Source organism: Stegodyphus dumicola, chromosome 9 (genome assembly GCF_044657685.1).
Source record: "Stegodyphus dumicola isolate Sdum_Otavi_A_Nest chromosome 9, ASM4465768v1".
NCBI lineage: Eukaryota > Metazoa > Arthropoda > Arachnida > Araneae > Eresidae > Stegodyphus > Stegodyphus dumicola.
The window spans coordinates 7279267-7305892 of NC_140776.1; the positions used below are offsets into that span (position 1 = coordinate 7279267).

At 34.7% G+C, this 26626-nt stretch overlaps 1 protein-coding gene across 1 annotated transcript in view; it reads left to right on the forward strand.

Moving 5' to 3' along the window:
* LOC118202605 (LIM/homeobox protein Lhx9-like) overlaps positions 1-26626 on the forward strand; it is a 111785-nt gene that overhangs the window by 36215 nt on the left and 48944 nt on the right. Inside the window, exon 2 of the mRNA XM_035374782.2 lies at positions 20353-20785. Coding sequence (XP_035230673.1) covers positions 20514-20785 — 272 coding nt within the window. The 5' untranslated portion in view covers positions 20353-20513. The remainder of the gene's footprint in view (positions 1-20352; positions 20786-26626) is intronic.

A 26626-nucleotide genomic window follows, 5' to 3' on the forward strand; every position in this document is an offset into this window, starting at 1 on the left:
CGCCCTGCAAATTTCGTGGTACGTATAACCAGCCATTGTCTCGTCAATCTACGGTAGAAAAAGCCGTTGGGTGCGAAGACCGACCCATTTTATACCATTTACAATGTCAGCTAGCGGCTCGCCGTTTGCGTTCCGCCCAGACTTTATATGACAAATATTGCTCGTATGGCTGCGGTCTATCACCCGGTTTTGCCCCTTTGTTCACATTCACCCTGTATACGTAGATCGCTTTCGGATTGTAATACTCAATACAATATTGCTAAGTTCGTTGTGTTTTTGTTATGTTTGCTGTCAGTAAAGTGTAATGTACAGAGCTGGGCTTTTTGCCACCTAGTGCAACCTCTGAGAATCCTAAATTCTAAAATGCTTTTCTAAATTCTAAAAATTTTGAAATCCAAAATTTTCTACCCCAAGCTTCTCTAAATTCTAAAACTTAATGCCTCCCGATGAGGCCTCACGGATTGCACAGTCTCTGGCGCCGGCTCTGAGCGTGTATGTCTAATTTTGCTATAACTAACAGTATTTGCTGTTCCAAATATAATGGTGTATATTTTTCAATGGCACGAAATCAATAAATCTTTCTTTTACATCACATTCTTTTACACCGGAAGATAGGTGACAGCATCGAATGATGCATTGTGCCAAATGGCTAAAATTTCGCCTTCTCTTCATAGCAGCAGAAAAATAGTATATAAAAGCAGATGTACTGCACTTAACCTGTCTCCAAGAATAAACCCCACATTAAACATAGAAGACAACAGGGCTGATATCAGGCCACGTCCCTATTCCCACATATTTCTACAACAGAAATCTCGTCCTTTCATACTTATGCATATGGAGAGTGAGGCGATCCAGAGCATTATTCATTGACACGCAGCATAACAACAAGTCTGCACTTGAGAAGACCAAGATTAGACCAAAAGCTAAATCTGTACCTCAGATGCGCATTCAATAATAGCTAGATGAGGAAGCACATAACCCAAACAATGGACATCCGGGCATCAAAGCTTTCTAGAACTGTGTAACACAGAGTGATTCCACCGAAGTCAATATGAAAAGGAAATCTTCCAATGATTATTGTTCGAATTTCTGGTTGGAAATAGTCCAAATAATAAAAACACTTCAAATCACGTCCAGTCTCCATTTAGATGGTATGAAGCATCTAAGTACAGCAGCAAATGAACGAACAATATGAGTAGTCACAAATGCGCTAATATACCTCAGTAACAGTGTATAATACAACATATTTGAACAAACTGGAAAACTCGCATTAACAATTCCGTCGGTTAAAATACATAATTTGCTGATTCACAGCTCAGTTTAGCGTAAATGCAATTTGAGCGGGGCCAGAAGAGGAACTAAGTGCATGGATTGTATCGTGGGCAGGTGTGATGAACATGCAATGATATGGTACACAATTAAACAACCCACCAGTCGAAGTCCGAACTTAAGACGGGATAACCTGTGACATCGCCAGCGGTGGCAGAGCTTGCTATGTCGGTTGCACCAAATAAGAGTAACACCTCGGCACCGTGGGTCCCAAGAAGGCTATGCTTCTCTAGGTAGCTAGTATAACTTTACTTACTAGTATAAATTTACTGACTTACTCACGGTAAGTAATAGGTGGCTCCTACATTTATAAACTCTTAACCTACCGGTTTCTTCGTTATTTTCTGTTTCTCGTAGGTACTAACAACGGCGCCTCGCGAGTAGTGTTTTTTCAGAGGTGCCATTTCCTAGCCTTCTGGCCATCAACCTGGCAACGTTTCCCATAACATGCACATTAAGTCGACAAAATTCTGCCTCAATATTTTCGGCAGCTATTCTTGCCTTTGTTGTAATAACATTCTTGTCTTATTACATGTCATTTCGTAGAGCGCATCCTCACGGTGTAATGATGATTGCAATGTTTGGGCTGATTATCATACATGCGTTTTAAAGTTGATATGGAAGCCACTAAATAATTCCCATTTCGAGAACGAATACATATAGTTTGTAAAGGCAGCCTCTTTCTGTACAAAAATTATGTTTACTCGTTTACAAAGCCACGTTTTTGTCGTTTAAACGTAAGATTAAAAGGAAAAGTATGTAAATTAGAATTTCCCAATTGCGTTTCACAGTTTGTAGAGATATTAGGATTCTTTGGAAATCAGAGAGATGAAAAATTAGCAACCGCCTTCGCCGGAAATCGAACCACGGACTTCTGGAATACCGGCCCAGCGAGCAGAAGCACTACATCACGAAGGCACGCTAGGAAGCGGGAGAAATACCTTATAAGTTCTCTGAAGCTAACTACCTTTCATGTTTTAAAAGTTTACGTTTGTGTTTTTCTGGAGAATCAATGCAACAGTCTCTTTTCTTTTACTGTACAGCTTGCATAGAAAAGTGTCCCTCCAGTTATATTCCAAGATCAACAAATTACACTCAGAATATATATTAGAACTTCTATCTTTCTAAAAAACGAGAAAACGATGAGAAGAAGGATGCGGTTTATCAGTTCCTCATCAGATTCGATAAAGTAGAGAAATTGCTCCATAATTGCTAAAAAATATGTCAGTGTCTTTTTGACCCTCTTTAATAATACTATAAATAATAAGCCTGATACAGTAATTGAAAACGAAAAGAAGAAAGGGAAATGTGATAAAATTTAAGATATCATTCTCTTTCTTGATTTATTATTGTCAAGCAAAGAGATTAATGAATTTTTTATTTATTTGCATTAATTAAAATAAACAGTTTGAAAATCGTCTGGGACTGTAAGTTATTTCTGTGGCTTCAGTCTATAGTTTCTAAGAAAACGATAAGAAGAGTTGTGTGCAAAATTAAAAATGTTATTTTCGTCTAAACAAAATAGATTTATAAATTTGCTACTTATTTGTGATAAATAAAATAAGAAGTTTAGATTGTTATTTTTCTGTAACTATGAAGTGCTGCACTTTTAGAGAACCGTTCTTGCACTGGACCTCTTCGGAACTCGGTACCCCCAAGGGCTTCCAAGTCCGTCAGCCGTTTAACCCGCCTCTGGACCCATTGAAATAAATGCACAGCTAGGCCTTAAATAATAAAGAATTATCTTTATCAAGCAAATGCACACATCTGCAGGTGGTGGTAGCAAAACAAGAAATAATATCATTTTATTCTGTTCATCTAGAAATTTATGCTAACACTATTTTGAAATGCTCATTTTACTATTAAGATTTATGTTCTTGGTCTTAAATTTTTCTGCAGGGCTGATTCTTACACTAAAAGAATTCTCGTAACTGCTCAGCCTAAAACTGTTTTAGGTTTCAAATCGAAATCTGCACACCAAGATGAGATTACAATCTTTTTCATGATTTTAATATTTTTAAATTAAAGATTTTTTTAAACTGCCCATGAAACAATTATTCTTGGAGGTGTCAGACTATAATCTGACGTTTACAGATTGCAATTTTCAAAAGATTTGAAATCGCATTTGAATTAAAGAAATCAAAAGCGAACTAAAATGTTTTAAGTTGAAAAATTTTTTGAATGCTGCCCTTCACTAAATTGCTTATTTGTTTTATACAGTTAACCTAAACAAAATAACCTCAAATGCATAATTATGTGCTATTTGTTGTCTTTAACTGAAAGCAAATATTATTGGTTTGCGAATTTATAACCATTTTTAGTGTTATAATTAGCATACTTTCCTTACGGTTCAAAATTAATTTTAAAATACAATAAAATGCAATGGGCATTCAGAAAATGACATTATATTATTTACGAATAATGTATTTTTAAATTTAAGAAACATAATAATTCGTAAAACAAGAATTATATTTTTAACCTGGAATGATGAATCGTAAATTCTTAAGTTTTTACGAAGTTTTGAAATTATAATGTCACGTTTGGTGCTTATAAAATTAAAAAGAAAATTGCACTGTTTTCGGAAATGGTCAGCAAAAAAACAGGAGAATCCTGAAAAAGAAACAAATTCTATTGTTTCACTACCTATTTATAAAAATTTAAAAATAACCCGAGGGATTAGCGTAACTGTCGGATACCTTTTTTGAACCACCTGTTTTTGTTTCTAGAAGAATTCTTTAATACGAAGTCATCGTAAAAACCTGGAGTCTACTTTTATACTTTTATTTTTTAATAGTAAATTTGCATTAATAAAAGATAACAGTCGAGTTACATTTTCTTATTTTGAACGAAGCAAGTTATTTAAAACAATTTATTACTTTTTTAACCCAAGCTCTGAGGTCACAACAAAGTCAGTTCGTGACGAAAAATGTGAGAATGGAGGAAAAAGAATGAAATATGCAACCAGGGAAATAATAGTTATAAATAACAAAGGTGTACGGAACCGCCTATAAATTTCAGTGCCTTCTTTATTTCCTTCGATAAATTTGCGATTTGGGAATGTGAATAAGCGCGAAGTATCATAATTGTATCCATAGTCCTTCAATTTCGAACCGTCTGCTGTAGGACATCTGAATGAACTGTCTTCGTCGAAGCGATTGGTTGCTTTTACACCTGATTAAAAGCTATATAATGTCGGAACAGAACTAAATAATATACAGTGTAAGCGCTGAAGTTTATTCTAAAATATCCAAAGCACATTTAAGCAAGTAGGGCAAATTTTGTTTGAAAAACATAAATACTTACAAAGAAATATTTGGAACAAGACCTATTCTCGAGGCGCCGGATCCTTTGAGCTGTTCAGGAAACCAATGCATGATAAGATATGGATAGGAGTAGCTTGGGTCAAACTGCATTTTGGTCAAAAGGGATAAACTTTAAGGCTCGACGCATGTCGTTGAGCACGAAGATGACCACTGCGGAACCTAGCGACAGCTGTCTGTTCACATCTACTTTTGACCCGATCATAGCAGCACCAGGACTATTACAATCGTACCACTCATGAATAGGGGCCTTGCTCCAGGTAGAGTTAATTTCTAGTTTGACCCGGGAGGCGAGGTCCAAGAAAAAAAGACAGCCACACTCAGTAGAACTCTTAAGACTTTCGACTGGCCAGTCGATGTGCAATCTCGTTACCTTAAACATCCACGTATGATGGTACCCACTGGAAGAAAATATTATTATGGGCACTCAAGCGGTCCACGTGTTGAACAATATTAAAAGACGTGCTGTCACCATGTTTCCACCCATTCAGCCAGGTGTTGAATAGAACTTCGGCTTAACTTGTAAACGTTAATGAAAACTGGTGTTTTCTGAAGCCTTGAAAATTTTTTCTTAAACTCTTTCGATAAAAAAGCAAAGAATTCAGCAATTTTCTCCCTACTTGTAAAAAATTTTTTTTAAGATGAGTTGCAGAGTCAGTTACGTTGTTGTTGTTAAGGTTGAGATTATAAGAATTTTATTTTAAAAACATTCTTCATTGACTATTAGCTGCAGCCTTAGACACGATTTTAGTTGACTCATGTAAGAAAGCTATCAGATTGATTAGAAGTCTTGCAATCAGTTCTCATTTTCAAATTTGTAATTTTTTTTTTAAATGATGCGAACCGGCATTCATATCTGGTGTAAACTATTAAATCTGGATTTTTTAAAAAAATTTTACTTCCTTGTACGAATTAAAGGACGGATTGTAACCGCAAAAAATTTCCGGTATCATATTTCAACAGAAATATTTATTTTGACCTTTCCCGAATCCACTTGGACGAGTTTTTTTTTTTTTTTTTTTTTTTTTTCTGTTAATGAGATACGTACCTACGGACAGAATAAAGAACTCTTTATTTCAAAACGGACGGTAAAATGGATTCAAAATGGAATTTTTTCGAGACATCTGTATGTATGTATGTATGAACTGCCTCGCATAACTCAAAAACGATTAGCTGTAGAACGTTTGAAATTCTGTATATGGGACTGATACAATATTTAGTTGCGCATGCCCCCCTTTATATTGCAATCGGAAGAACCAAAAGTGTATATGTATGTATAAGTTTGAGTTCAAAAGGAAATTATTTCATTTTATCCTATTTGAGGAAATGGTAGGGCGTATTATTGGCGTCGTTATATTAAAAGTAAAAATATTTGTAGTCCATGTTGGAAACCAAAAATTTTTTAATGGGGGAAAATTTTTCATTAGGATAGCTAAAAGGTTTAAACAGCGGTGTAAACATTTAAATTAAGATACAACGAAAAATTAAATTAATCACCCTGACTTAATGCTCCAAACATAACTTGTCAAGGGGTAAGTGTTTAAAACATTAAATTGGGGTGACTAACGAGCGCTAAACAACATGTTCCGTTCTTCTCGGCAAGGTAAGACTCATAACCGCTGTAAATTAATTTCCTTTTTGAAATAGTCTCACATTGTCGAAGAGCTACCTCTACATGTTGCTCCCCACCTTTGAATTATAAACGCAGAAAATATATATATACCCGGCTTAAAAGTCCTTACCCAGTCTTTATTTCCGCAATTGTTGGTCGTAGTCGTACACTTCCATTTATAGGAGTGCTTTAAATGACGAAACTGTTCATGTTTTGGAGTGCCAAATTTAAGAAACAAAGAACGAAATCTAACTTTTAATGCGCTTTCCTGATTCTTATATGTATATTTGGGAAAATTTAATACTCGTTATAAAGAACTTGCTGCTATTTATTTTGCTATGAAATGGATTAAGAAAAATCTATCTAAGAGTTATAGTATTGTAGTTTATAGTGATTGTTTATCTGGATTACAGGCTTTGAAAAGATACGATTGTAATAACTCTTTAGTTATGAATATTAAGTGTTTATATAAAGAAATTGAAGGTTTGCATGATATTAAATTTAGATGGGTTAAGTCCCATGTGGGTATTGAAGGTAACGAGAGGGCCGACGTGTTGGCCAAAGAGGCTACTTTGGATGTTTCCGGGGAGTGTTCCGTTGTCCAGCCTTCAAGAAAAATGGTTATTACTAGAATCAAACAGTATTATATTGATTTGTGGTATGATAATTGGAATAATTCGAATAGAAGAAAAGAATATGCCTATTATTTAAAACCTATGTTTAACAAAAGTATTTCTTGTCATTTGGATTTTAATCAAATTGTTACTGGACGTGGGCGCTTCCCGGTGTATCTTAAAAGATTCGGCATACAAGAGAATGAATATTGTCATAATTGTGGAGTTGTCGGATCGGTAAGGCATTATGTAGAAGAATGTACACTTACTTATGACATACGAAAAAAATATAATTTTATTAAGATTTTTACAGGTGCTGAAAAAGAATTTAAATTTGCAAGGGAACTTATGTGTTTTCTAAATAATACTCTGATGTTGGTATTTTTATTTGATAAAAGTTTGTTTTTAAATTTTATGCTACAATAATTTAAATTGAGATATTGGTGTATGGAATTTTTACATAATTTATTCAGTGCGTTATGTGGTGTATTTTATGCGTTTATATAATTATGTATTTTATATGTATTTCATGTAATACGTAATTTCGTGTATAATTATGTATTTTTATATGTATTATATATATATATATATATATATATATATATTTTTTTTTTTTTTTTTGCTTGGCGCAGCCCTTGTTTGTCATAAAATCTTGTCGATTAGGTGGATGGAGCTGCGCCCTATTCGTACTCGTTATAAAGAATTTAAATTATATGAAGTTTGATTCCCGTACGACAGAAATTGACCCGGATATTTTATTTCGAAATTTGCAGCTTTTGATGTCATTTTCGACTTGAGAGATCGATTAATCAAGTTAGAATAGTTCGAGGAAATGAATCTTAGAGACATTAGGTATTTTTTGAAAGCAGGAGAGAGGGAAAATGAGCAATGCTCTCGCCGGGACTCGAAACACGGAGGAGTCCCGGTGAGGGGTTAGGGGACCCAGTCGCCAAAGCCTGGTGGTGAAGAATCATCATGCACCACCTTTTTTTAGTTCGGGCGCCACTGTAGAGACATTAGGTTATTTCGAAGCAGGAGACACGAAAAATGAGCAATGCCCTCGCCGGGACTCGAAACCATGGACCTCTCGAATACGCGCCGAGCGTGCTCACCATTACGCCACGACGGCATGCTAAGAAGGCGGGGGGGAATACCTTATAAATTTTAAATGAAGTACAGCAAAATAATGTGCATAATTTAATAGACGCATACAATTATGTCATGCGGTGCCTACATCAAAAGTTTTTGTTAATGTGTGTGGGGGGGGGGGGAACCTCTTTACATGAAAAGCGGCTGTTCTGTAATCGGTTATTGCATTTCCTGCAACATCTTCACTTCGTTAATTTATTTTGTTCGTTGTTAATCATTACATCTATCGTTTAACATTTTTATTCATATTCATATTACGGTGTCATAATATTTAGTTTACCCTAAAAAAAAATGCACTAACGTAGTAACGACGGTAGAAAATATGAGGCCTATTTTACACGAGCTTCAAATCTATTCATCAGAAGTCAACATAACGTTTCGTATGCCACCTCCGTACAAACAGGGGCTGAAACAGCCGTGTAATTATTGTCTTCCAAAACGCTTCGGATTTCGTTCCAGAAATAATAGAAGACTAAACATGTCAGTGGGTAATACGTTACGTACATTTAGTCGCTCTTTTCTTCGCAGGGAGTCTTTCAACTTTGCCAGGACTGCAGAAACTGGATCTTTGAAATGAGAAATTTGTATTCAACCGTCGTCGAGAGAGGAATATTGTTGGAAATTATAGCTGCAGGAGGGCTGTATCGGAACAACTTTGCGCACTAAATTCTTCATTTTTTTACGGTCTTCCATGAATTCAGTGATGGCTTGTCCGTTTAAGGGTCCATTGAGTGAAATATTTTACGTTAAGTGAGACAAAGAGTTCTGAAATGAACAACATTTCAAATTAAATGTAGTGGCATTTACGTAAGTGGGGATGTAGAATTATCATATTTAACTTACTCGCCTATATTCCCCCGCCCCCGGTGCAACGTTTTTATGTGAACTTTTGAATTAATTTTTAACAAATCTACTTTCGCTTTCAAACTCGAGACGCATTATTTAAAGCTATGATAACGAATTATTCGCCGTAATTTATAGCGAAATATTTTGTGAACGAAAAGTCGGTATCTAACGACAGCTTAGGCTGAAAATTTGAATTTTTTTGCGAGACGTTTTTCTTTTTAAAATGAGTTGGCACTTCAACTGTTGTTAAAGTTTCTTGCTTATGTTGTCTATTTGGTAGGTACTATTGGAGAGATACGTGGAAGACTGCAGCTACAGAAATGTTAACGCATTATCGTAAAATGCTTATCAAAGTTCTTAGAATATATGCAATATATATTCGGTACTAATTCGTGGTAAATTGTGTTACTGGACTACACTTTATCGAGTATTAAATTTATTAGAAAGGATATCAATATAATCAGCTGAGTAATTGGGATAATATTTTGAAAAAAAAAACGTATGCTATCCATTACCTCCAAAGTCAATATGTAAGTTTGCAATATTTTTGAATAATTTTGAAATATTTATTTTTTGCAGGGTTGATATTTATGGACGAAGGCCGGTGATCAACAGCCTTCCAGGGTGGATATTATTTGATTTCCATATAATTAGACGAAAGGGGCAATTTGCATACAAGGCCTGTTAATTTCGTTTTTGCATTTTGCATTAGTTCACTATAGACGGCGTTTCACTTTTCATATTATTACGCCCAATATTAGAGCCCTGCATTATATTTAAAAAGAAATTAAATAATGAAGAATCTGCATGAATGTATGCATGTTTCTCGCACTGTCAAAAAACAACAGTACTTAGAGATGTCAAATTTTGAATACGTAGTCCTCCACACGAATATAGCCATCTGGAAGCCCAAATTTGGAATTAATTTTATTATCTATTTAATAAAACTTTAACGAATTTTTTATTAGAATACTCAGATTTTAAAGCGAGCAATGGCAACATTGTACGGGGAAAAAAAAAAGAAAAAAACTTATCCTCATCGCGCGAGATTATGCGTCAGAAATTCTCAAGATATGCTCTTTTAAATTATTATGCGATATTGCTGTTGAATTTTTATGGTTTAAGTGTGCAGAACATGATATTTAATAAATAAAGGTAACACACGAAACGTTAAAAAAAACCGCGCCTTTGTGCGTAATATAAAATCTATAAACTTTTAGTTTTTTTGAATTTTAATTTCTTGTAGGGTTTCACTTGATTTGGAAAATGTTAATTAGTCAAAAAACCTAATAGACACCGATATCTTTAGGTTAATTTTCTATAATTTCTAAAACTGTCTCACAAATTCCTCGATTTTAGTTTCTAGCGCTCTCCTTGTTTTAGTCTTAATTTTCCATCTAATATTTAGAAGAAAGCGGTTTTAATCGTGATGTGTTTTTTTTTTAATATAACCGAAAGTACTACAGATACTGAAAAACAGATGTACAACTTCCCTAAAATTGACCGGTTTACAAGAAGCTTTAGCTGCATTATTAATTACCAAATTTAATAAAGGAAGGCATGCAGAACAAAAATCGCTTTTGAATTTCCTTCAGATAATTTTTATCAAAAATGAGCAATCGCTTTCGCCGGGAATCGAACCACGGACCTCTGGAATACCGACCCAGCGTGCAGAACCACTACACCACGAAGGCACGCTTGGAAGGTGGGAGAAATTCCTTATATACTCCCCCTTTTAAAGGGCGACTGGGGTTTTTAGGGGACCCAGTCGCCAAATCCTAGGTAAGGAGAATCATCAACCAACACCCTTTTAGTTCCTCATTTTGTACAGTTCCTCATTTTGTAAAGGCTAAGTTGCTGTTGAACGTGAAGAATCTTAAGAACTAGTAAGCAAATAATCGCTTGAGTTCGTGCAGCAAGAAACAAAAAGATGGAAGGGTAAATAACCCTTTATTATTCAGATAAGATTTAACAGAACTCCGTCTTGGAGTGTACAATAAAAGCCGACACTTGAGCTTAAACTTAAGAGGCTAAGAAATAAACTAAAACTAATCTAAACTAAGAGATATAGCCGAATCTATCAAGATTCTAACAGAGTTGGTCCTTTAACGCTAATAGACTGCGAAGCTATCAAAAGCCTGAGTACGGCCGAGCGTAATAAAAGCTTTGAGAGAGAGTAGCCAAAAGGCGGAGGCGCGCTAATCAGAAACTCTGATTCTCTCTAACTCAGCAAGTAGATTTCGCGGTTAAATACCGCTCTTCCTCATTACGCATTCAGACGTGATTCCAAAACTACGTTCTGGCCGGAAGTAGTAAGTTGAAGTTAAGAATTTGACAGGAAAGGAACTTAAAATTAAATTTAACTGTTAATAAAATTAACATAATCCTTACAACCTTTTTTGCCTCGTGTATTAGCACTAGTGTCATATGCTTGTCCACTTAAATTATTCAGTAGTTTTAAACTATTAATAACTAACTCGAATAATCCTTAATAGTACAGTGTAAAGATTAAAATCTCAAAATAATGCTAAAAAATTTCTGCGGTATTTGTATTTTTTACAATGTTCTAAAGTCGCATGCAACTGCTCGTTTAGAATTCTATGACTAGGTTAAGCAAAGTTAACCCCTTAGACGTTTTCAGATAAATGCTGAGATCTGGATGCTTACGATGAAAAACTATTACGCTATTTACTATGCCAATTTACGAGTTTAATAAAAAGCCATTTAGTAGTCCTTTCTAAGTCTTTCTAAGTTTTTAGCCTTGCGTGTAAGTGCTTTTAGTTCTGACACAAATTAATCCACGAATAACACGTTACATATCTTTGGCGATAGGCTGTCAGCATATCCGGGGAGTATTCACGCTACGGTCATCCTACTTCATGACCACCGCTAAATGTAGTCAGTCTATACAGAGTGTCCCATTAATGTTGCAACATGAACTTGCAACATGTTGCAACATGAGGGACGTAGGGCACATCATAAGGATTAGGAACTGCATAGAAATCCCTACCCAGAAACCTTTATTGTACGCCGCCAGGGGTGTTCTAGTGTACAGGAGAGTGCTAGTGGATACTGAGGATTGCCTCATTCGAGCGGTAGGCAAGTTACGAAGAGCATGGAACGCTATACGATCGGAGAGCTTGTGAACATGTAGTTCCAACATGATGGGGCGCCTGCTTATTTTGGATTGGATGTTCGTAGTCATTTGAACAGATCATCCCCGCATCGATGGATTGGGAGCGGTGGACCGGTTCCCTGGCCCCCACACGCTCACCATATTTATACAGCCCTGATTTCTTTTTGTGGGGAGCCATCAAAAGTGTCGTGTATCACGTTCTTGTTGTGTCTGAAATAGATCTCGTGGCAAGACTCGACTGCGCAGCTGCAACAATCAAAGAAACTGCCGGTGTGTTTGAACATGTCCGGCAATCGATGGTCCTTCGGTGGCAGGCATGTTTAGCGTCTCATGGTGCAAACTTCGAGCATCTATTGTAACATTCAAGCTGTCGTACACCATCTGTTTCCATGTCCAATAAATGTTTCAAATTAACCACTCTCTGCTACCACTTGGCACTTTCGGGCATGGATTCCTATGTAATTCTTAATCCTTATGATGTGCCCTACCTCCCCCAGAAGTTTGTTGCAACATTTACGAGACATCCTGTATCTATAAAAAATACGAGTATTGAATGTTGTCTCTCTAGGATGACTATTTGCACCATTAATTTACTATGAAACCATTAATGGTTTCAGAAGACTGGCTGGACTCAAATATTAGTTTACTATATTTGCGTACGCGTGACAAGAAACTTTTCAGCACATATCGTAAAAGAGGCTAAATGGAGAATAACACTTTACAGCTATATTACTATAAAGAAATCTATCAAATCTTATCGCAACGATTTCCAACTTATGCGTCACAACTGCTTATACTCCATGGGGTTTCAAGTAAGAGCAGTATTAAGAATTTAAAGTATAGTAGAAATTTCCCAGACAGTCAGTTTTCCTAGACGATTGTCTCTAAAAGGAATCATTATCTGAATATAATCACTTTAAGGCGAATAAATCCGCAGAAACCTAAAATCATATCGAACTGTCGGCTGGTGGGGAATTTCATTAGATTTCGACGCTTTAATCATTTCTAAAAGTTTTGTTTTTAAGCTTTTAAAAATAATATTAATAATTTCATTTTGCATTTTGTGATCTAAATATTCAGCATAATTTTTTTCTCGTGGTATTCAGATGCAATTCAAATATTCTGGCAGGTATGGAATGACCTTTTCAGGAATTAAAATCGAAATTTCCTCTAATTAAACCATTACCATAATTAAATAGATCAGTATTATGCAGGTCAAATATTCTATGTTTTATTGCCAGAATTTTTTATGAGCTTTGCAAAATGTTCGTTGAATTCGTTGAACATTTATTATTTGTCAGCATTTTAAGCTCGTTTTGTCTAAGTTAATGGTTTGTCCTGTTAAAAACGGTTTAGTTTTTAACTGTTTACGTCTAACACGGCAACAAGTGTATCGAAATATTAATTTTAATAAACTTATTCTTATTTGGTATTTTTCATAGCAGTTGTTTTAATTAATGAATAAGAGAACAGTGTAAATATTTTGACTTTTGTACTCTCTCACCGAATAAATGTTGGTCTACACCATAGCCGGTCGAACATATTTTCGTGCCTTACCTAGCGTCCTTTAATTTCCTGCCTGCATACCTTCATGGTGTAACGCGATAGCACACTCGTCGGATATGTGAGATGTCCAGGTTTGAGTGCGGCGACGGCTTTGCTCATTTTTCACGTCTCCAACATCAAAACGATTTAATGATTCTACAAGACTTCAGATCAAGAAACCCGCTTATTTGAATATGGACACATTTGAAACACTGACAAAATAACTAAATTGGATAAATCTACCGGTCAGGTTGGTGATCTATTTGTGAAGCCGCCGCAAAAGTGTCAAAATATTAATTTAAATAAACTGTTTCCTTAGTGTTAAAAAACAACTCAAAAGGAGTCTTATGGGAGACGCTAAGGTATCTTCACCTGGCTTATTTACCATACAGAAATGGCGCCCCTCCTGGTCAGGCGCCTTTGTGAGAGGTATAAATTCACACTCGGATGAGGCGCCCGTGAACCTCAGCCTACAATGTTGTCTGTGATGTGAACGGGCATTGATGAGCTGTGATGATCAACAACCTTGACGGATATCGGTATGCTGTCACTTCATTTTAATTTAAATATCTGTGTAAGTTTAATGCGGTACCCCACGATGGTGATTTATGAGCTGCGCCCGAGTGACTATTAACCCGTGACCAACAGCTTCTGTGTCTTTCGTTTTAATTTGAATTTTAACCCTGTGGGCAGTGGCGTAACTAGATATCCAGGGCCCCCTATGCAAAAAAAAAAAAAAAAAAAAAAAAAAAAAAAAAATCTTGGCACCCTAAAATAAATTTACAGTACTAACGCCCCCCCCCGAAAATCGAGGTTTCCAGAAGCCAACATTTTGATAATGATTTTTATAAGATTAGGATTAATAGTTAAAAATCTGATATGGACACACATGCCTTCCTTGTATTACCTATTAAATTATACACACTTTTTCCTGCATTTCATTTAAAGTTATTCCTTCGAATAATTTTAATTTAATTATTCGATCCCTTAAGGCAAGTTGAAAATGATATCAAAAATTGCAAATTTTGAATTAAATATGTCGCTTAGTTTTTGTCGCACGTGAGTCAAACTTCTAATTTACTTTTTCATAACGAGTATAAAACTTTCCCAAGTATAGGAACCGGGAGACCGAATGAAAAATTAAATTTCGTTATTTGTGGAATTTTTTTTTTTTTAAATTTGACATAGCCAAAGCATTTTTCATCATTTAAAACACTTCTGTAATAGGCAGATATGACTACGACCAACGATTGCGAAAATAAAGGCCCGGGTAAGGGGGTGATATACATGTAGATGTACGCTGCCAATTGCAACAAAAAAGAGAAGTTCACAAATGAATATTATTGCTGGCCATGTGCAAAATTTTAACGCCCTACGGCTAATCGTTTTTGAGTTAGGCGATGTATATGTATACATATATGTGCATACATACCTACGTAAATGCGAACATACAAGTGTCGAGGAAATATCCCTTTTGAATCCATTTTGGAAAAAAAGATTATTTTGTCTGTACGTACAGACGTAACCCCCCTCCACAAAATGGATTCGGTTTGGTTTATGCGATTACGGCAAAGCCTCGAGGGCCACCATCCTAGAGAAAGGGATGCCTTCGTGGAGGTCTTTCTAAGGGAAACACGTTACACATGGGGAAACCTACGAAGGCTCATGCAGCTAGGCCATTCGGGGGATTCGAACCTCGGACCGAACTACCCAGTGTTTCGCGACTTTACTGCTCAGCCGCTGGTGGGCCCCAGATGAATTAGGGAACGGTCAAAATGGATATTTCCATTGAAATATGATATCCAAAGTTTTTCGTGATTACGATTACTTTGTACACCATATTCGTAGAAATAAATAAAAAAGAGAATTTTTAATTTCATCCAAAAGCTTTGTTTTCAAACAAATACTACTTAAACAATCAGTTGACTCATTTTATGTAGCAGAATTCAAATATTTAACAGTACTTGAGAGCATTTTTATAACGTAGTAAGGTATTTCTCCCCGACGTCTTGGCATGCCTTTGTGATGTAGTGGTCAGCACATTATTGCACGTATCGAGAGGTCCGTGTTTCAGGTCCCGGCGAGGGCATAGCTCATTTTTCATCTCTTCTGCTTTAAAAAAAAAAAAAAAAAAAAAAAAAAAAAAAAAAAAAAAAAACTACTGTCTCTATAGTGGCGCCCAAACTAAAATGGTGGTGCATGATGATTCTCCACCACTAGAACTTGGTGATTGGATCCCCTAACCTCCAGTCGTCCCCTAAAAGGGGGTACGTAGGGTTATTTCTCCCGCCTTCTTGGGATGCCTACGTAGTGTAGGCAGGTGTAGTGATCAGCACGCTCGGCGCCTATTCGAGAGGTCCGTGGTTCGAGTCCTGACGAGGGCTTTTCTCATTTGTCATCTCTCCTGCTTTCAAAAAACACTTAATGTCTCTACAACGTCATAATTCTTCCAATAATTTGACATCAGGTAAAAAATTAGCTACGTATGTAACCATTGTTACTTTTTACTAAAGTTATCTGGATTTAATCTATCTTAAATTAACTGAAATTGATTTCATCTTTACAGATTTTTTCCATATTTGAGCAATATAGTCATTTGCTTCCCAATTTTTCTTTTCAATACAGCTTGCGATTTGATGAGAACTTGAAATTAACCAACATAGTTCGCAGTAATCTTTGTTAAGTTTAAGTGAATAACAAAGCAAAATCTGTCTCTAAAACGGAGTTATTAATCACTGTATAATGAACAGAAGAAAATAATCTGCTGTCTTTATTTTGGGAAAAACGGTATCTTTTGGCCTACAAAGGCCAAGATTTAAAATAAATCCTTTCTTATCTTTTGTAAGAATTTCTGGATAATGACCAAAATTAGATGGATATTTTTCATTTTATACATTTCTAAGAGCGGTTGGAATATTGTCTGACCTTTCGTCGCCTATTTTCTGATACTTCGCCTTCTTTAGTGATTTCATGCCGAAATATTTTCTGGTACATTTTTTAATTCTTATGTTCCGAAGATCTTCCTTTCTGCCAAACCACATGAGAGGACTTTCGGCTCCGCCATGCCGCACCGACTTTAGACTGCCGCCATGCCGCACCGACACTATAAACATCCATGCCTCCCCATCTCCGGGATTCGAAACCGGACCCTTCGGCACGGCAGCCGCCGACGCTAAACGGTTGGGCGGTAAAAGCTCTCCTCTGGAAAGGAATCAAAATAAAAACATATAGCTTTTCTGTTTTGTATTCAGTTGAAGTTTTGGTGCATGTAACACTGAATTCAGTTTTGTTTTTTGTCTGCTTCCAAGAGCCCCCTGTGTCATATGACGCAGAGGGACCCTGGAAATTTAAAAGAAGACAGATTCTATTATATATATATAGATAGATATATAGTATTTATAAAAGAATCCATCGCCTTTTAGGTCTAAACATATAAATGTAGTTCAGCAGGACATTCAAGGGCCCTCTAAGCCTTCGGGCCCTTATGCGACGACATTCTTTGCATACCCTTATTACACCACTGCCTGTGGGTAGCATGATCGCCTTTGGTCATGAGATTTTCTGTCATTTGATAAATATTATACTATTATTTAAAACATTTTATTTAAAAATATTTGCTTTAGTGATCTAAATATTATCTTAATGAATGAAAGCTATTGAAAACAGAGACTAAATAATTTATTACAAAAATTTAATTAGCAAATGCTGCTTAAAGGGCAGAAAGGCAGACCTAAAGCGCCCAACCACTCAGAGTGCTAAAAATCTATATAAATTTATTCCTTACCTCACCCCGTAGGAACCTCGACATTGAAAAGCACTAGTGAACAGCAGCCTTGCCGGGTATAGATGTGCTTCGATTTTATTTTAATTTATTTATGTATTTACATTTAATACACTGCCTCACACTGGTAACTTGGGATTAGCTCCAAGTGACCCTCAGCTCATAGGTCAAGTGGCCCTTAGCTTAGAGCCCTGAAAAAGGCATTACTGTGCTTCAATTTAATTTTAAAATCTCATTTTACTCTTCTGCCCCGCTTTTGTGACACCCGGGTTGATCTTCGTGACCTTCGATCTTTGATCTAATAAAAGCTGTCACCGGGGCTGATGTACTTCGGTTTAATTTTAATTTCAAATGCTATCTAATTTTGGAGCGATGGGTTTAAAATATTAAAGATTACTGTTATGGGAAAAAGAATACGATGTAATTTTTAAACACATTTCATTATCATGTCAGGTGTACAGGGACTTCTTCATTCTGCGTTACAACTTTTTTAATAATATTCTTTGTAGCATATTGCTGTTCTTGTTTGTACTTAATTTCATATATAGAATCTCATAATTATTAATCTCATATACAGAATCATTAATTTCATATACAGAATGAGAGAAAGCCATTGTAGAACTGATTAAACTCAAAGACGATAAAAAATTACATTCATTTCAACGAAAAAAATTGTATTAAGAGCGTTTCGAACATTTTTTTTATGGCTCGTAACGTAAAAAAAAAAAAAGTCATTTTTTTTTTCTAAACGGTGTTTCTTCTATTATTCCCATTTTAGGTCTTTAAAGAAAATTAAATGTAACATGTTTATGAGGTTCACTTTGACGAATTTATTTTTTCTCATTTTTTTTTTCAAAAAAATTAAATATTCAGAAAATGCATTCTTCTACTGTTATTTTTTTGAGATTAACATAACCACATAAAAGAATTCAGCGTCTGCGGTAGCGGTAGCTTGAGGAAAAAAAAATTAAAAATATGCATGCTTATTCACATTTGATTTTTATTTTAAGGGAATTAAATTTAAGATCACGATTCCCTCAATAATTATGGAATTAAAACCTTTTTCTTCAACCAAACTTTCAAAGAAAATAAGGAAAAAGAAGAAACAACATTCTCATTAGTTGAATATCTCTTTTGAAGCCTTATTTTCTGTAATTATTCTCAGAGAGTACGAATAAATTTAAGAAGTCAGTTATAATTTCGCATTTGTATATTTTAGAAATAATATCTGATTGCACTCAATGAATTTATGTCTTTCGAGATTAACGAAACACTTTCTGAACACAATTGGAAGGTGTTTACAGAATAAGTATGTAATTGTAAAATAATTCACGTGATTAGCATTTCGCAAAATAAAATGCCAGTTTAAGGTATTTAAATGTGCGTGTATGTCTCGTAAAATATCCGTAACATTACTCGTTCATGTTAAAAGCCAAGCATATGACACATTCTCTCAGCCTGATCTTTTACATTCAGTTTAACAGCTGAATGTATTAAGATACAATAACACACCGAACAAATATTAATTTGCAACAAAAATCAGAGTTATATTTTCAAATTTCACAGGACTAGTTTCGATGGTTTTTACCAAACCATCATCCTCAGCTGCAAAAGCGCAAATGAACGAAATAAGATATAATGATAATATAAGAAAGACTGGACAGGAGATAAGCTACTGGCGCCATCTGTTGATGAAACCAGAACTAAAATATAATTTCTTTAAAGGCTGAAGGCAAAGATGGATTGGAATTAGGGTCGTTAACTAGAACTTGATTCTTTGAATGTGAAATGCCTTAAGAAAATCCAGTTCACCAATGAAAGAGGTTTTTTGAATAATTTTGGCAGCAGAAAAATTGAAAGCGTAATTTTCGGACCAACAACGTTGGGCAACAGAAGATTTCTGTGTTTCCTTTTTTTTAACGTATGCCCCATGCTCCTTGACGCGAAATTTTAAGGCTTTCTTAGTTTGGCCAATGTAAATTAAACCACACTGGCAAAGAATCCTGTAAATACCTCAGGAATTCATATACGGAATGGGGTCCTTGAGTATGGAACTCGGAATTTTATTGATGGGAGAATAAATGACCCGAAAGTTAGATTTCTGCAAAATACGTGCAACTTTATAGTTAATGGATGGAAAGAAGGGAATGACAACATAATTTTTATAATCTCCTAAAATAAGAGTGTGCCTTTTGGTGTGTTGAGATGAGAATTTTTTAACTTCTTTTTAATAATGTTGGGTGAAAAGTCCCTGTCAATAGCTATTGCTCTCAAATAATTTAGTTCTTCATTCAATTAAATTAAATAGCTTATTGTATGTTTTCATTACTTATTTACTGATTTTTTTACGAAGCACCGTTTGAGGTTTATAATTTCTGTTATTTTACGCAATATATTTTCCCAAGGCCACTATATACTACAATTCCCTCTCGAGGATCACGAAAGTTTGACATGCCATCGAACAAATGCTCCTGCATTGGATGATGATTAATAAAAATACGAATACTGCGCATGTGGAAGAGGAAGAGTCCATTCAGTGCTGAAACGGATCTTTAACCAGGACGTGCAAATCATTCCTAAAATGGACGCAAAATATTCATGTAAAAGCTTTTACGACCACAAAATTTAATTTAGGAAGATTGTAATTTGAGAATCGCTGATTTTAACCATATCTTGTAAATGTATGAGAGGATTTACCATGCCAATCAATTAAGCAAAATTGTGAAATCATATAAACACTTTTGAACTATTCTTTAGTGCGAGTTAAATCACGAGAGAAGATTACACGTGTTATGTTTGTTTTAAGTTCACTCCCTTTTTTATTAATTTAGAGATACGCTTTTAGACCCATAAAATATCATTTTCCAATTTTATAAAAATGTCTAGTAGTTAAAAATACTCAGGCGATAACATAATTCTTCGCAATGCATATATTACATCGAGAATTTAGTCGAATTTTCAGAATAATATCTATTTTCGAACAAATCTGAGTAATAAACCATTTTTTTTTCTTCCCCCAGATCCTTAAGACTATGAACTGCCTCCAGCCAACTAATACAAAAGAATTTAAATGTCACAGAGGTATCATTAGTATTCAAGAATGGTTCTCTTCGAAGAAGACGGAGATGGTGGAAATGTAAAGACTCCTGTATTTTGACGGAATATCTTGGACAGTGGCACCATGTTAGTTGTATGCGGAAGCAGCGGTGGCGAAGGGGGTTATATCCCTGAAGATTCGAGGAGTACAGTAAATGGCCGACCGTCAATTTCTACAACCCCTGTCCGATGCGCGGGTTGCGGGGGTAGTATCTGTGACAGATATTACCTGTTGGCAGTGGACAGGCAGTGGCATGTGTCCTGCCTTACGTGCTGTCAATGCAAAGTGCAACTAGATTCCGAGTTGACGTGCTTCTCCAGGGACGGGCACATTTACTGCAAAGAAGATTATTACAGGTAAATTGCTGTTATTATTTTTAAGATTGTGCAAATAAATTTAGTAAATTCTTCCTGGATAACCACTCACGATTCATCATTTTTGTTCTCTTGTGAAGATCGTTGTTTTACACAATATTCAGGACCGATGCTCCATTCTATTCTAAGAAATACTATTTTCGTTTCAGAAGTATTCATCCAAGGAAGTAGTCGCAATGAATTACATAGTTACAATAGTTATTATTGGGAATTTTAAGATCAGTTCCATCGGTTGTGATCTTCCCTGAAGGTGGTTGTCTTAGACGGTATTCAGTACCGATGCTCAATTCTATTCTAAGAAATACTAGTTTCATTTCATAAGCATTCATCTAAGAGAGGCAGTCGCCATGAAAGAACTCACTAAATTATTTTACGTCGTTTTATAACATCAAAGCACATATATCTATAGCAGTGAAAATAAAGCACTGCTTTGAAAATAAAGAATTTTGTACTTACTATAAGTACTATTGTTGCATTATTTCCTTTTTTATATATGTCCATTGTAAAATATTTCAGCACTACAAGAGAATATATAGCATATGGTAGCAACTATTTTTTTTTTTTTTTTTTTTTTTAACAGATAGGTATGTTGCTGACTATTACTTGGATTTTTCACTCGAAATGCCAGATTATATTGAGGAACTAAACTGAAATACTCTGGGCTATATGCTTGCTTACTATGCCAATTAATTAAAGTATTGCTAGGCTTAGCTGGTAGGTATCATTAATATCGTATTGTTTCCGAAACCGACTAGATAGTGTTTACCTCAGGTGACAGAAATTGTTCAGAATAATTACTGTCCATTAACGAACTCGCTATTCTCGAATTTGTTGAAGTGATATCATTTCTGTGACATTAAGAGTAGTTAATAACGCAATAATATTCATCTTGGATATGCTGACACTGATAGACGTACCTTTAATTTATAGAGACATTAGATATTTTTTGGAAGCAGGAGAATTAAAAAATTAGCAACCGCCTTCGCCGGGAATCGAACCACGGACCTCTGGAATACCGGCCCAGCGTGCAGATCCACTACACCACGAAGGCACGCTAGGAAAGCGGGAGAAATACCTTATAATTTTTTTAAAAGTATTTTCTGTTTGACAGCGTTAGATTCAGTGAAAATATATGGACTAAAATACGCATTACATCCAACTACCTAGCTATTAGAATTCGTCTGAAAGTATGACACTCCAGTTATTGAATATAGTTCATTTGTAGGGATTTATTTATTTTTACTTATAGTTATGTTAATTTAGACACATTAACACGCCAAACAAATACTAATTCAGAAGTCAAACAACAAAAATCAGCGTTATAGTATCAAAATTTTCACAGGACTAGTTTCGATGGTTTTACCGAACCCCCATCTTCAGCTGCAAAACCGCAAAATAAGCCTTTTCTGTCTTGTCTTATTCCTCTCGTCAGTAAGTAAATCAGTTAGGCTGAAAGAGTATATTTAAACTGATGTACGAAAAGTTTAGTCAGAAAATGATTTCGGTACTGTGAGTACGCGTTGTTCTTTTTACCAGCTGTTAACTCTCAATATCGGCTTCGCAATCTTGCCCTCGAATTATTATCCTGCCGGTGTAGATTTTGAGTCAACATGTTAGGTGAAATTGAATTGTGTAGTCTTTCGTAGTATTAAATTTAGCGTTATGTTACCTTTTACGTTTCTCATCTCAAGTGGTTGTGACTGTAAACACGTAGTTCCCTGCTGTCTGTAAAATATTGTGTTCAATAAAAGGATCTTTTACACCCTTTCCCTGTTGTGTTCATCTTCACGTCTTTTTCGAGAAGCCGCAAAGATGAACACTTAAGTAGATCTAGTTACATTGCATGCTAGCGAAGAAGACTCTACTTCTCTGACATCGTAATGGTCTCTTGATGCCATGTTGACCAGAAATGTTTCACGTACAACAGAAGTACAAGTTTCAACATCTCAATTTTATTTACGTTTAAGTCTCCAAATCATTGGAAATCTCAATTTTATTTGCGTTTAATCTTCAAATAGTTTGAACATCTCAATTTAATTTACGTTTCACTCTAACGTTCTTTGGAATGATAATCATCTATTACCTTTTAAAAATTTTAGTTTAAAAATTATTAAAAGTATTTCTTGTTTGTGTCTTTTTTTAATTACATTTTAATACACAAAGAAGAGCATAATATAAAGATTCTTCTTCTCCATAAAATTAGGCAAAGTAACAATTTGTGTTTGGCATAGATTTTAATCAAGATTTTTAGGTTTTGAGGGCAAGCAGATACAACTGCCTCTTCATCAGGAGCAAAGAAATCTACTCAAATTTCTTCGCCTCTGATAAAGAGGGACCTGTACCTGTTTGCCCTCGTTATAAATGGAGTCTTATTGCTGGGCCCAATTTTATGTTTTACTTTGGCGTGTTTCTCTTCTGCCTTGATTCTACTTCTTCAGTTGAAATATACAAACATACTGTTAAGAAATACAACATATGATTTATTGTCTTACTCCTCTTACGACGTCGCTTTATATAACGTTATATTATTTCAAGGAGTAAAGGTAAACTATTGTTGGAGCAAAGGACTCCAACAATAAAGAGTAGAAGCTTAGCTATATTGATTTTTATTTTAATGTAGATAGAGAATGTCAAGCTACTATTAAAATATGTTAATACTTTTATCGAATTCTCTTCGTATGACTAACATCCGATTCTTACAGGAGAAATTCTAGATCCTTCTTGCTAATGTAATTTTATTTGTTACTTCTTATCAGGTACATCACTTGTTTTTAAAGTGAAGAAACCTAGAAAAATTATTGATATTTCCAAAAATGAAAATTACTATTATATTATGGTTCATTTTTTCGAAATTTTTAAGTGAAAGACTTTTTTATTATTTTCTAACGGTTAATTATTTATTTTCTATCTTTAATTTTTTTTCTGAAATGTTTTACAAAAAAGCGTTGTTTGGGTCTTAGAAAATGGCACTGAGAACTATTAAAACCTTTCACTGAGATGAAATATTGTAAATCTTTCCTCGTTTGTCAGTTTTACAACGATCTTGGCTCAAACCGGGAAATCGTCCGTTTAAATAGTTCTGTGTTTCTTGTTTTAAATAGTTCTATAGTACAATTTAAGTGCAATTCCTATTTCGTATACTTCATCTCTATTCATTTTTCATTTTCTTAGCAGAAGATGAAAAGTATAAGAAAAATAAAACCTAGTTCCAGTACCTTTTCTTTGGAAAAACATTATTTTAAATTCTTAAATTTAATTTATTTCAGTAATATATATATATATGTGTGTGTGTGTGTGTGTGTGTGTATGTAATGTAATTTTGCTTCCTCTCTTTAGGAATACTGTGTTGAATTTGGAAATATAAGGAATCGATTGATTTCCTTCTCCAGATTAAAAATACATAAAATGGAATAAAACATTACGGTGCTTGGAATAAGAAGCGTGTGTTATGATCATTTTAATCCATTGTGGCATGTTAGAGATGGAAGAATTTATTATTCAGTTTGCTAGACGAACAAGAGCCGCATTTCCTTCGCAAGAAATGTAATATATTTGACGAAGAAATAGATCGAAGTAATTTAATTATGAAAACCGAGTTATCAAATAAATAAATTATACTATTTCCTACTTCACCGAGCCACATGCGGTACTTCTTCTGCTATTAATAATCTTTTTAGTATCTTTTTAAATCTAAATGACGCACCTTGTTGATCTGTTGAATTATGTTGGCATCGAAAACGAATACTAACTGGATAAAAGGAATTTTTGAAAAAAAACGCGTCTTCGGGAATTCAGCAACAACCATAAAATTACACGCAATATTGCAACAAATGCAAAGTTAAAAATCAATTAACATTTTCGATGTTTTACACAGTTTTCAAAGCGTGCGCCTTGTCAGGAAGACAGTTTATGACAAAGGGATAAGAATGGATAAGAAAGGGATAAGAATGCGCTGCATTTTAAATCTATTATTAGACCTTTTCGTTGCTGCTAAGTGAATTGCTAATTAAAAATTCGAAATTTATTCCATTTTAGTTCTCGAGCTACTACTGAGAGAGGACATTAGGAAACACACCAAGCGAAAACTAAATGCTTAAGAAGAGTGTTAAAAATTATTTCAAACCGAATTCTTTTACGCATAATCTTTAAAATATGATTATAGAATTAATGTAAGCTTTTGTAGATTGTGAATAATAAGAAAATATGAAATTTCGAGAATTAAAAAAAAGTCACCATAGACCTTGAAAACCAATAACTTAAACTTTAACTAAATAACTTTTTAACTTTCGCAGGACCAATAGTAGTTTTTATCTTGAAGTGATGATAAAGCATATTCAATAAAACGAATCACTGGTAATATAATATTTATATGTAGATTGTAACATATACATACAAGCAAAAATTATATCAATATGTGTAACGTTTAGGAATTTAATAAAAGTGAAGCAAGATTATGCATTTTTAAAAAATTTTTATTTTTATTTTTTTCGTTCCTATCAAACCTATCAAGAAGAACAAAATTTCAATTTGGGGGGGGGGCAAAGTATAATATTTCTTTTAAATTATTTCTTTAAAATGAAAAGATAATTTTGAACGTAAAACTTAGTTAATAACCTCCATTACTTCAGCAAATGTCGTAAGAAACGTTCACTTCTGAATTTTTTAGTTCAAACTGCTTTATTATGCATGAGGAGGTACCTTGTTTTTTGAAGGGGTATTCTTTTATTTTCCACCGATACTTTTCTCTCTTATTTTAGGGCTATTTCTGTGATATAAATTTCCCAATTTCTTTACATTTGGTAAAAAGTAATATTTCGCATAATAATTTTCGTCTCCTTCATTTCACATTCCTTATGTGAAAATAATTTTCACTGCACGAAATAAAATCGTAAATAAAAAAGAAGACAATGTTAAGTGTAATTTACATATCGCAAGCAAAATTCCTTTCTTATTGTAAATATTCTCTAGAGATTTATACTGAACATAGAGATGCACATCAGAAACATTACTTTAGGGGGGTAATGCATTAAAGTTAGCAAAGTCTGCATTTTGAAAATGGAAACATTTACAGCCAGTTGGGCTTCCATTTTAACTACTTTAATGGTCTTACATCTTGTCAGTATGATTATATATCATTATAGGATTTAAATAAACGGACTTCAGACGTAAAACAAATAATTAACTGCTAAAACAAGCATTTTTTTTGAAGCGTTTGCTTCTAGAACATTGTAAATGTTTGTCTGCAGTGGGGACACGGTAATCCATCTCTTTACAGTCGTGGCGATTGTTACACCCATCCCCACTTCGAGCGACCACCTAACGAAGTGACATTTAAATAACCGTCCTATCATAATTTTTGTTTGGAACTCATCCAGATGCTTTCAGCTTAGTTGTTCCGACAGATTGCGTCTCCGAGCAAAAGAAGCAAAAATAAATAATAATCCTGACGAGCCAAAATTTCGGCGTTGAAACTTGTTCCTAATGATTTAGTCTCTCTTTTCACTCAAAAGAAAGCAGACTTTACGACAAGAAATTTCTCCTGATAAAGATCGGAGCTTTGATTAATGTTTCAACTAGCTAGGGACAATTTCCTTTTCTTTTTCTTTTCTCATCTTTTTTTCCCATCTAAGTAACTTCCCCTTTATTTTGCCCGCGGAGGCAAAAAATTAATTCTAGCTTATTAATCACTACATTAACTCTCAGCCCTTGTCGTTGGTGGAGTGATATATGTGACTGGGTAACCCAGAGCCATTGCCGGAGTTTGGTTTATCGGCGAGCTGTCGTGATTTGTTTGGTCGCAATGAAGAAAATAGGAAAATGAAA